This window comes from Thermobia domestica, chromosome 13, assembly GCF_964235325.1.
Source record: "Thermobia domestica chromosome 13, izTheDome1.hap1.1, whole genome shotgun sequence".
In the NCBI taxonomy this organism is placed as follows: domain Eukaryota; kingdom Metazoa; phylum Arthropoda; class Insecta; order Zygentoma; family Lepismatidae; genus Thermobia; species Thermobia domestica.
This window is the reverse complement of record NC_137466.1, coordinates 198862399-198875631: the sequence shown is the minus strand read 5'-3', so window position 1 is coordinate 198875631 and position 13233 is coordinate 198862399. Positions and strand designations below refer to the sequence as shown.

Genomic DNA, 13233 nt, shown 5'->3' with positions numbered 1-13233 from the left:
GGACTTTGTGGTGAACAAACACCGTGCTCGTGGGTTTTCTCAGGGTTCTCCCGTTTCCTCACACTTTCTTCATTCCACCATTTCACTCATCTCTCATCATCATCGTCTCCTTTAGCCTAACCGGCATGACCGTGGGACGTAAAACTTAAAGATTTCATTTCATTTTTCTTACAAACTTGTATTTTTTTAACGCCTCATTATGCCCTTCAATCTAAAGAATGAAGGAATTGAATGATTATGAAACAAATTGGTGAAATAGGAATGTGAGAAAAATGGGATAATACCAAGAAACCGCACAGTCACAATGTTGTCCACGCAAGCTCGTGTGACAGGGATCAAGACATATGTCCCTTGCACTAAAGGTGAGTGCTCTGCCATTATGCCACCTTGTTCTCCAAACACCAACTTCCAGTTAAGCGTATAGAGGTGATGTAAATGCTCATATTGTACAGATCCAGTGAAGAAGCTTACTGTGAGGGCCTGAGGTCGGTTCTACACTCTTTTTAATTTTCGTTATTTTATTTTAATCGAGGTTTTCGCTCCTCAATTCATAGCTTCTATATGTAAAAGCTATGAATTCTATGTGTTCTAGGCAAGAGTTGAGTATTTCGTACGTGTTCAGCTAAGTTAGTTTGATCGCTCGTGTTTCCGCTGGATGTGAAATATTTGAGTATATATGGTTTCTGTCACAGGTTGTGGTCACTTTTCGATTTTTAAAAAGGGAAATAAGTCGTAGATTTTGGTTAATCTTCTGAAAGCTAATCCTCTGTATGTTCTATAATCCCGCTTCACTGAAGAGCAACGCAGATTTCATATTCTAAATGTTTCACATCGGTATTGAGTAACAAAACCGACCATTTCCGCTTGACTCCTGTGTATCAGATAATCCCGTATCACTGAAGAGTAGGTCTTAACGTCATTTCATACGTCAAAAGGTTACATTCGGTCTCGAAAATGGAAGGACGGTATTTTCCTCTGAATCGGATAATTTACTAGTTTTATCAGATTTGCTACATTTAGTTTTTTCGTATTAAAAATATTTCATGTAGCATCAGTAACGGAAACCGGATGCTTTAATCCTCTTAAATGTGATTGAGAATCAAATTGGCTGATTGTTCATATAAGAAACAAAGATTCTTTGAGTAAAGTGCGACCAAATAGAGGCTAGTATTCACGTTCAGAACGTCTTGTTTCAAATATCATCGTGAACTACAGAAAATTTACGAAGTCACGAAGTTCAATAAGAAATTCAATGCAAAAAGTAAATGTACTAAATCTCTTGATCAGATTAGATGAATATTAGTAGGTTTCGCACGAAATAACTGCTTTGGATTGTTATTTCACTTCTAGCGATAAATGTATAATAATTTTTTGTTGTTTTTGTTTTAATATTTTGCGTTAATTCAGCTGTTACCAAACTGTTTCTCTACTGTGAAGGATTCATATAATGAATGTAATTTGATTTGATTTTGGAGTTTAGCATTCGTTTCAGCAGAGAGGCAATATGAGACATGTACCTGCAGCTTCACGTGGAATCCGAACCACATGAGCTCCCACCGGAAATCGAACCCGGTTCTCCCACGCCATAGGCACGTCGTACAATAAAATTTCTTTCCCAATATACATAGTGGCAAGTTGTAATAAAGTATACAGTACTATTATTTTTTAAGTTTATCTTATACACCAGCAAATACGGTAAATAATTTGCTTTCATTCTTGTTACAGAGCAGGAATGGCCAAGCATTTTGGGCTAGAGAGAGAGTTGTCATTTGCGAAATCATTGACGATATACTTGTGTTCACTGGCCCACTAGATAAAATCATATCGATCGTTATGGACAGATTGACAGAGATCAGGGGCTACATTCCACGTCTTTGTGGTCGACGGGTTGGCCACCCTTGTTGTTGGTCTATGATGTCATTTTGCACTTAAAATGCATTTGAATGGCCGATATTTAAATTTGAAGAAGAATGAGGTACGGACTTTTTTCTTGTGCGGAGAGAAACATGGGCTATGAAGTTACAACTATACATTGAAATCTGCCTTCAAGTAAAGCACACAAACAACACAGATTGATTTTGTTTTTTAATTAATTTATTATTATTTTTAAATCTTTAGTATTATTTGAAAATAGGAACGATTCGAGTCAATATCCGCAGGTACTTTGCGGTTTATCAATAACGGATAAAGGAAGTTTTTTTATTTTTATTTTTATAAGTACAATCAACCACAATGTCTTTATGCCTATGTTTTGTTGATTGTGTTCTTTATTCTGCGTTTCAAGACTAGAGGTTCCTTGATCCAAATTAATTGGTAGTACCTAGAAGTGTATGGAAGAATACAGAATTCCTTTTATCTTTACACAGTTTAAAATTGTACCATATTTGAGAGGAGATCGACATAAGAGACATTTCAGCACAGCCATGTACAGCTTTTGTTGAAAGTTGGTATGATGGCGTACCTCGAAGAGGAACCAAAACATGTAAATTTTCACCCCCGTATCTCTTGTAGATCCAAAGTAATGGCACGTCAAAATATACGCATTTTACACCTTTGCGGAAATATTGCTTTATAAAACCAGGGCATATCGCTGTAATTAACGTAGAACTGTCCAACAAGAACCACTATTAAAGCTGAAAGTGCTGGCTTTCCAACGATATGCAACACTTAACCTTTTGCGGGCAGGCTAAAGGAGACTGATGATGAGAAATGAGTGATATGGTGGAATGAAGAAAATAGGAGGAAACGGGTAAACCCCGAAGAAACCCGTTCGCACGGTGTTTGTCCACCATAAAGGTATTTTGGCACGAGCTGGGATCGAACCAAAGACACCATGCACCAGAGGTGAATACAAAGTCAGTGAAAAAAGAAAGCTGAAGTGAAGTCGATGAGAGACGGAGGACTGTAAGGAGGAGGAGGCCGACTTCACAAGAAATTCATGTAGTTATAGGATTGTTATGGAGAGTCAGGGATTTCTTTTTATTAATCTGTAGACACACTGTTATCTGAAAAGAAAACAAAAATCAATTATCAGAAAACCACAACATAGAACAGGATTGAAATCTGATATTACAGGTGAAAAATTTTCTTATCCGTTCTGATTATCATCATTAAGGCTTTTATATATGGATGTACTAAAACAATACAGAAGTTCTGTTTGAGTGTAAATATGTATTAGAAAATTAAAAGAAGTTGCTTGGTTTTCAGGTCTCCTTGATTTTACTTGAATGTAAAATGTGGAACTATGAAATCGATATGTGAATGTAAGGGTGGTAATTTCATTTAATCTCAGCCAGTAAAACCGTCTCTATGAATGATCGAATGACGACAATGATAGAAAATATTGGTTTGTCAACTATAATAACACCAAGCCGGGTTTTCTTCTAAAGTTTGTCTTAAATTGGCGTTATTGACTTGATAGCTGTATAACGTAAGGGGTACTTATTTCTGTTTTCGCTGTTCGTATTATTTAGCAGACCCAGTGACGCAACTAGGGGAGGGGAGCAGGGCTTGTGCCTCGGGCGATGCATTGAGGGAGCGCAAAACTGGGCACTATAAGACAAGGAAAGGAGTTTTAACAAACTAAAGTTTATAAAAAAATACCTCAGAAACTTAAGAGGACAACAACTACTCAGCAACCTTAGGATCATATCTATAGAGCATAAGTTAGCTTCAAAGGTGTCTTTTGAAGACACTGTAGAAACTTTTGCTGCCAAAAGAGCACGCAGAGTTAAATTTTAGTTTCAGCTTTTTATGTTTTCATTTAGCTTACATCGTTTTAAGAGATTTGCAAAATATTTAAGTATAATACTCGAGACAACGACACAGCAGCTTAACTGTTTGTCATAATTAAATATTCTATTTTAAAGCAACAGACTGTTGATTCATTCTACACATTTGCACTTACCGATACAATTCCAAAAAACATTATAATTTGCAGTCATAAGAATGTGTTAAGCATGCTACTTTCAGATTATTTGGCAATCAAATACTAATTAGTGTGGTGTTTTATCTTGTACTAAAAATTAAATTATGTAGGGCCTACTGCAATTTTGAAAAAAATGGAATAGGATAATTGCTGTGTGATGCCAATATCAGGTGTGGTCGAATGGCGTTTTGGTTTGGTTAGTCGGGGGGAGGGGGCGAGTTCTTGCCCTGGGTGACAACTAGCCTAGTTGCGTCATTGAGCAGACCTCTCAGGAAAGTAATACCACAATAATAGATAAAGACAGTGAGGACAGTCAGATCTTTATAGGCCCAGTTATTTACTTGAAAGTTTGTGAAAAAGACTCCCGAGTGTGTAATCTGTGTCTCTGAAGTAAACGCTACCAAATCATTCATTGAAGCCTTCTCTTTCAAATCAGGCGTTCGGATTTGAAACACAAACCTCTCCGATTTGTCAGCAAGGAGAAAAACCTATATCCTTATTTTCTGAATTTAATTTGAATGTTCTGCAGACATTTTATGAGGTCAGTTTAGGAACAGTTAAAGTAGGAAACTCTCACACGATAGGAGAGTCGTTGATATTACCATCAGCTACTGATACCGTTAGAATAGTATTAAGAGATATAACAGCAAAACAGCTTGAAATGATTTCAGTGTACAGTAACATCGCATCACGAAGAATTTCGGATTTATTTTTAAATATTAAGAGGTAATTAGTAAACAAAATTCAGGGCTAATAAATATTTTTCTATTGAATTAAATATACTACTGACGTTACTAACATGAATTATCATCTTCTGTGTATGTAAGTTAAGGAAGAATTTTATTTTGTTAAGCACTGTGAGCCAACTTTTTGACCACCCTGTATAATTTTTAATAAACCTATGCATTTTCTTAGAAATTGCGGCGGTTCTGAGAGGGTTAAATAATCATAAAAAAAATAAAAAAAATACTAGTATCACCAACATAACGACTACCAACATTCTAGCGAAATATGCTGCAGAAACAAATTACAGAAATAGTTTCCGTCTAGCTTGAATATGACAGGAAATTACAATGTTAATGAAAGATCAATAATATATATATATCTATCATACAACAGAATTTCTCTGTATAACTGATATGAAAAAACATAGTGACAGAATGACAGCGATTGTATTAATGGTGGTTTTGCACAAAATGATCCGTTTATATAGGAAAATTAATTGTTACATTGTTACGTCATTCTGCTCAAAATCGAACTAATTACGATAATTCATCATGCATCTTAGACAACATAGTATATTTGAAAGATGCAGATATTTTATTTTATCGGTAATTGCGTGTGTGAAGTGAGCATTGTGATGAACAAACACCGTTTGCGCGAGTTCTCTGGGTTCTCCCTCTTTCTTCATTCCACCATTTCATTCATTTCTCATCATCACCGCCTCCTTTAGCCTAGGCAACATAATCGTGGGACGTAAAACTTAAGGTGCCTTCCATTTCAACTCAGGCACAAAAAAAAAATGTATACCATCTCAGATATTGAAACTTTTTTATATAGCAACTAGACATGTTTTTAAGAGGCCCATATGTTTTTATTTTGTCGAAAAAAAATTTCCCGCCAGGTAATGGGCCGTCAATGACGGGGAGTACAATTTATGAATTGTAGAAAACATGGAAAATGGTCAACTTCGGAGTTCCACAACTATATTTTATTATAGTTTTGTTTGCGCATGCGTATCATTTACTACATAAATTAACGAATGAACGTCAGTTTATTTGAAAAGTCGAAGTTTGCGATTTTTTTTCGAGCACTTCCGGTTCGAATTTTAATATTCTGTTTCCACGGTTCGTAAGACCTACTTACCCGCTTTCCGAAAAAAAAAAAATGTATCGCTTCTGTGTGCAACTGTTTCGTCGCAAAAAATTCGAGAAATTGTCAAATTTTCAAAATCGCCATTTTTGGGCGCCATTTTCTCGAAAACACCATTTTTTTTTTTAATTCTGAAGAATAATAAACATACCAAATATCATTCTCGACCAATGCTTCATGAATTAACTACAGCCTTTTGAAGTTACCGAAGTTCTGTTAACTTTGATGTCACAGTTGGCAACACTGGAAACAATAAAAATGCAACAATTTGATTGTGTTTGTGATTCACATTCATTAAATAACGAACAAAAGTTATTTCCTGACTTTTTTTTTTTTTTTTACTATTTTGATCAAAAATGCTCTTTGAAATAGTAAAATGAGCCTCCCCCCTACTCATCCGTTTTCTTAAACCGAAGTAATCTGAGGTGGAAATTACAATTGCGAAACCCACAAATTTTAAGTTCACTTACTTATCGGAAACAAAATTTCACTGTTTATGTTTTCCTACTCACATGAACCAATCATTTGCTTGCTTGGTGTGTTCTTCGCTAACAGCATGTAGTCGTGCAGATGCTCCAATAAGTGTTGGTGCACTCACAACTCGTAGCATATTGCCGATAGTCGCAAAACACTTTATTTTCACTTCTCTTATGCTCTTCTGGAAACCTGAACCTGGTGAAGGTCCATGTGGAAGCATAAACAGCACTTCAGCTTCACGTAATTCATGATTTATTCATATTTCTGCTACCCACCACAGGTTATCAGATATGCATATAACAAAAGTTCCGTTTTGCAGACTTCTTAAAGCTACACTTTGAATTGCAGAAGCTCGATTTTGGGGGAAGCATGAAGTTAGTTCATGGTGACCCGTTACTGCCATAAAAACTTCGCCGCCATTTTCCGAAAGCCAAAGGTGACTTCGTTGAATACTAGTTACAGGTCGCACACTATCTCATCCTTTCATTTTTTTAAATTTTATTTTATTTATTTATTTTGAAATTGTCGAATTTAGTTCCAGGCAACAAAACGAGAGTAATATCCGGAGTTTGTACTTACACTATACTCACGAATTCTTCTGCGGTTTTAATAATGTGTATATGTTTTTGCCTAAGATTATGCCGCGTTGCCACATTCTTTACAATTCCCCGAATACCGTCGCAGAGACTCTTGCACGGCCGGTTTCGCTGAAAAAACACTGCTTTATCGGACCTGTCTGCATCTCGAACATTTGAAAACTATTTTTAAAGTGGAATGCAGCACCATCAGAGATCACGGACACGGTTTGGAAAATTGTAGACACCTATTTTCAAATATTCGAACCTTTTTTTACATTTTCGCTTTTCATCGAGTATTTTTAGAATCTTGTCTATGGCAATGAGTACATGAGCCGAATCATGTGTTCTGTCGTCGCTTATTACAACAAAATTGTCAGTTGTTTCATAATACACTACTGCTGTAAAGATGGAAATTTGCTCTTTTTTCCGGTGATAACTCTGAATTTCAGTGAAGTCCACATGAAGTAAAATAGAATTTGTATCTTGAAATTTTATACGATGCCTTTCGGTAGCAATTAATTCTCTCGGGATTTTCTTGATGTAGTCATGAATTACAATTCTTACAGTTAAACCTGCAACGTACGATACGAAAAAAGAAAGTGGCACAGTTTTTTTTTTTTTTTTTAACGAGATCATTGTTTTTCCATATAGCATACGTACACTTTAATTTTCATCAGGATCAATAATTAAAGACTCCACACTTATTCCTTCCATTCCAGGACATTCACCACATTCTTGAAGACAGCTGTTATTTTCTACGGATCATACTACTAAACAAAATAGGTCACTCACGACTGCTACATTCTGCACCTTTGATGTGTTGCAACGCAATAGCAGCTAACTTAAAATTTGCACAACACACACACACACACTTCCCTCGCAGGTTGCGGACTGACGCACTTTGGTCGAATACTATAAAATTTCGAGTGACCCATTCTTATGCACGGATTGTTCTGTTTAAAAAGTCCGTACACTTCTTTGATGGAACACGTAAGAAAACGTTTCGATTTTTTATCTTTTTGTCTATTTTCGATCACTGTAATGACATCGCACTTATTGGGACGTTGTCTGGAGCAGCCCAAATCATTACTGAGGTAACAGACAAGGCTTTTTATAGTTCATCAGAATTTATTGGATGTCCGTTTCAAGTAAACTTAAAATTTGTGTGTTTCGTAATCATAATTTCCATCTCGGATTACTTCGGTTTAAGAAAACGAATGAGTTGGGGGGGGGGGAGATCATTTTACTATTTCAGAGAGCATTTTCGATTAAAATAATAAAGCTGTCAGGAAAAACTTTTATTTTTCATTTAATGAATGCGGGCCACAAACATAATCAAATTGTTGCACTTTTATTGTTTCCAGTGTTGCCAACTGTAACATCAAAATTAACGAAACTTTGCTAATTTCAAAAGGCAATTAGTAGTTAATTCATGAAGCATTGGTCGAGAATGATATTTGGTGTGTTTATTATTCATGTAAAGTTGAACCATCTGGCAAAATTTCACAATTTTAATATATGGTGTTTTCGAGAAAATGGCGCCCAGAAATGGCGATATTTGAAAATTTCTCGAATTTTTTGCGACGAAACGGTTGCACGCAGAAGCGATACTTTTTTTTTTTTTCGGAAAGCGCGTAACTAGGTCTTACGAACCGTGAAAACAGAATTTTAAAATTCGAACCGGAAGTGTTTTCGACAAAACAAAAAAAATATGGGTCTCTTAAAAACATGTCTAGTTGCTGTAAAAAAAAAAGTTTCAACAATATCTGAGATCGTGATGGTACATGCTCTGCCTGAATTGAAATGGAAGGCACCTTAAGAATTTCATTTCTTTTTTTACTATTGAACTAAATTATTAGGAAAAATACCCATCTAATTAGTACAAATAGAAATCGTGTAACTTTGTGATACTATGCAAGTAATTTCGTTTCCACAATGAGTCCGAGCAGCGCAGAGCATTCATTGTAAATTATAGAACGAAATAAGCATACGTTCAAATAGCTAAAGTAACAGTGCAGCAGAGATGAAAGAACTAAAAGCTGAGAAGATAATGCAGCTAACCAAACACAAACATTTATGGAAACGGTTGCAAAGTCAAAAATCAGGAATACTAACAATACAGTATAATTAGCAGTATTACAATTAACATCTCAGTGAGATGAATCAACAAGTACCAAGTCAGGTGGTCCTATTTCAGAACTGTGGAGTAATGGAGGGTTCCCATTTCAATCTGACACTTTTATAATGTCGGAAAATGCATTACGTATTCATTAGGCATCTACTATAGAAATGAATAGTCACTCCCCATGTCACCGTCAACTAGTTCTTACCTTGCTGCAACGACGCCACAAGTGATAGCACATTCCTGCAATCTACCAGCATCTATTTAAATAACTACTTGCAAGGTTATTCAGAATGGAGTTCTGCCGCATTGTATCACTACTGTCCATTGATAACATGAGAAATATTGTTTATCAGATTTTGTCATTGTTACTGTTGTTGAAATGTCATACTTTTATTCATATTTCAGTAACTGAATGGGGTGAAAAAGGGCAATATATTAATTTTAAATATAATTGATTCAGAAGATTTGTATTACCTAGTATAATGAAGTGCATATTTGAATTGCGGATGTGAGAATTGGATCCAGTTGTCAAGTAGTGCGAGCTGCCGAAAGAGGCCAATAATTTCGGGTACGGACGCCGTAAAGCGTTAGGGGCTTTCCTGGTACTTTCAGGAAGGCTATGAAGGTACAGGGTTTTTGTACAAACGTAATCGAGCAGGTGTGTATGAATACTTCGCAAGTGAATCTCTTGCTTACTGTTTTGACAAGTTTTCCGTGCTTTATGTTTCAGTGTTAACCAAATGCCTTTAGGCTCTGACCAACTTCTCCCAAAGTTCCTTCCTGTGTTTTTTAAACGATAAGATGCTTTTACAATTGTATCCGGAACTTGATAAATAAGTTCGTAAATTTTCATATTATGTTCTCTTTTTATAGGGGTGTGCCAACTTCTGGAACCTGTACATTTAGTGTAGATGCAAAATGGGACTGCTATTCACTAAAATTTGGAGCTTATTTGGGAACGAAGGTAAGGATCAATGCTTATTAGTAATTTTTCAGCTAATAGTTTTAAGAACCAAAGTGTATTAGATGACGATTATTGTTTATATATTTTGCTTTTATTTGTCATTTTATTAATCATGTTTCTCCTTGAACGTGTAGTATTCCAGGTATATAATGTCGAATATCTTTCAGTGAGATAGGGAAATATCCCTAGAAGAGATTGAAATAATTAAGTTACAATCCTGAAGTTACTAATATTAATGTCACAGAGGAGGACTATCACATGGGATTACTTTATTACCTTTTTTAAAAGTGGTTTTATAACTGTTAGCAGTCGTCAGTTACTTGACTTTATCCAGGACGCATGCTTTGTGTTCACGTTGTCTTGTCCTCTGTTCCCTATGGGAACGTTTGTTCATAGGATTGGATATATTCATGTTGCACACGTTTCCGCATTGAAAAGAATATTAATTTTTCAAAGAAACAAATAATAATTTGAACTAGGTTTGTAGCTTACTTCCGAATGTATTCATGTTCGTAATCGGTGCCCGTTATGACTCGTAATACAGGGTATCTATCGAAAAAGTCACGAAATCAGAAAACGGTGATGAAAGTCAAGAGAAAGTTACTAAATTTAGGTTTTTTTTTTTTTTTGTGTGTGTGTATGTGTGTATATGTGTGTGTCTGTGTCTGTACAAATATAAGTAGAGACTGGAAGATTTTGTTCTATAAAACGTCAAAATTCACCGCCAAAAATATCTATGGTCGGTTTTTGGACACTACCAAATTACAGGCAAAGGACGCTTCTATCGCATGCATGAAAAATTCAGTGAAGAACACGAAAGACAAAACAAGATCAAGATAGAAGCAGAATACAGGGCTCATTGCGAGTTACTTTTTTTTTTTTTTTTTTTCAAATTTCCCACTGAAAGTTACTTTTTTGGGAGGTAAAGTGACTTTTTCGTGTGATTTATGTTTTGCATTGGCAGTTTTTTACGAAAAATATGAAAATAAATGGAAAAAGGCAGAAACTTGTTACTCATTACTCTTCCGAAAGCCAGTATTTGCTGCCACATGTGGAAACAGTCTATTCTTTCTAAAGCACAATGGATGGGTTGGTGGATGCTTAAGCTTTCAAGGTGGAGTTGAGAACTCTTCTGTGTCTATTCTTTCTTCTATTATAATAATAATTTATTTTTCTCTCATAATAGTTAACGCTTGCTCAACGTTGTGTGTGTTTTTTTGTGTGATTCATCATGTTCGTCTTGTGTTATGCTTCTTCTATGTGTTCTTCTTTAGAGTAGGTGATGAATTTGAATATTTCATGGCTTTGAGAACTCTCAATGCTAAGTTAAATATGATGTCTGGGACGAAGAAATTCGGAAATATTCCACTTATTCAGAAGCTTTCTACATCTGCTAAGTCTGCTTGGAGGAAGCTCAAAAAGAAGTAAAGAAGAAAAGATGAAACAAAACAATAAAGAGAGAGCTGATGGAAAAATTGACAAAAGAAAATAGGGGCGTGATGAAATTTTGATAACTTTTTCGTGTGCTTTTAGTCACTTTTCAACTATTTACAAGAGACCAGACCACTATGAGCCCTGAGAATACTTTAAAGAGTTGAAGAAGAAGAAAAAGAGATTGTTAGAACAGACCGAAGAGGAAGTTGAAGCACTTCAGAATAAGATCGAATAATAAAAACTTAAAAGAGAGAACGAATCCATCAATACAACCGTTTACAATCAGTGTGTCATTTTTAAAAGATTGCGGAGGATTTGTCAATTTATGTGGATTAGATTTGCAATTTTGAGATTTAGTGGATTAGTGAGTGTTTGCTGTGGGTTAGTTACCGAACAAAACAGACTTTATACAGTGAATATATTGAAAGTGATGTGAGAAAACCCCCAAGTTTTTAGGGTATACGTCTTTGGCGTGGAAGACCCGGGTTCGATTCCCTGTGGGAGTTCATGTGGTTCGGATTCCATGTTAATCAGTAAGTCCACGTCGTATATATAGCCTCGCTGCTGAACGGGATGTTAAACTCAATTCCACTATGTTTTTTATCGCTCAAGGGAACAGCGTTTGAAAGTAGACAAGATAAAGATAAGTGCTAAAGAATATGGGTACTGTTATTAGTTTTTGAATGTTATGAAATTTTATGGTTTGGTAAAGAAAAGGCCACAAAAAAGTCACCTTTTTGGATTTTTTAATATGATGACAAGAAACTGCAGGACTGTATTTATATAACTTTTCTTGTTCATTTCAATGTAGTTAATTCCACTCGTCTTCATATCTCTGGAAAATCTATTTCCCAATAAGGTGGAGCTCAGTAATGGGTAATAACACAATATTAAAAAAAAAAAAAAATCAGTTTCATATCGTGTGTTTAGTTGCTCTGTGCTTTGGTGCTCTGTGATGGAATAGAAAGTTGTCTGTCTCGAGTAGTTTTAAAAGTAGCTTGAGTTACTTGAAATAATACTCAATGTCGATGTCCTTACTTTTGTCCAAGTCTGTTGTGAAAAGGGTTTACTTAGTGGATGTGGATGTTTTTCTATCAGTCCGTTGGAAATCGAATTACGATCTCTAAAAGTAAATCGTAAAATTGTTGATAGACTTTTTTTTTTCCGTTCTGTAGTTAATGTCATAAAACCAACCAGATAAAAAAAAAAAAAAAAAAAGCATAGTGCAAGAACATTAGTGGTAAGGATCACCAAGATCCTAGTTATTGTTCTGAATTTGTAGATAACATGTACTGTCGTGGTTGTTTTATAGTTTTATGATCACGCCAATGTATATGTTTGTATCTAACACCATTCTGAGAAAGGCTAGGTTATGACTTGATGGAAATTTTGGTAAACAAACTCCGTGATATTGTGAAATAGTGTGATAATGATGAAAATGTTTGTAATAGTAGTAGCAGAGCAGCGGTGAATCTGAGGACTCTTCTTCTGATCAATAATTCTGGATCAAGCAATGTGGTCATGATTGTAATTTGTTTTCTTTTCACTTAAACAGGTGATCAATATTTTTTTAATTAACATTTCTTTACATTCGTTATAGTTTTTTATACCTTCACAGTAGAATATAAAACATTAAATTTTTCAGCCATACAGAATTTCGTATAAAATAACGTAAAATAAAGTGAGTTTTTGCTGGAATGGTTTGGCAGGAAATCCTAAGCTCCGATTCATGTGCACAGTTTTGTGTGTAATTCTTTCAGCCAGGGTTGGCAAAAACCATGGTTTTTATTTTTAAAAAAAAAAACAAAAAAACTTTTTTTTTTGGTTTAAACCAGGTTTTTATGGTTTAAATAAT

General features: G+C 35.2%; 1 protein-coding gene across 1 annotated transcript in view; it reads left to right on the top strand.

Annotated features, from left to right (window-relative positions):
* The window catches only part of Arl5 (ADP-ribosylation factor-like 5), a 102739-nt gene that overhangs the window by 12426 nt on the left and 77080 nt on the right, over positions 1–13233 (top strand). The window contains exon 2 of the mRNA XM_081737219.1: positions 9854–9944. Within this exon, the coding sequence (XP_081593345.1) occupies positions 9899–9944 (46 nt within the window). The 5' untranslated portion in view covers positions 9854–9898. The remainder of the gene's footprint in view (positions 1–9853; positions 9945–13233) is intronic.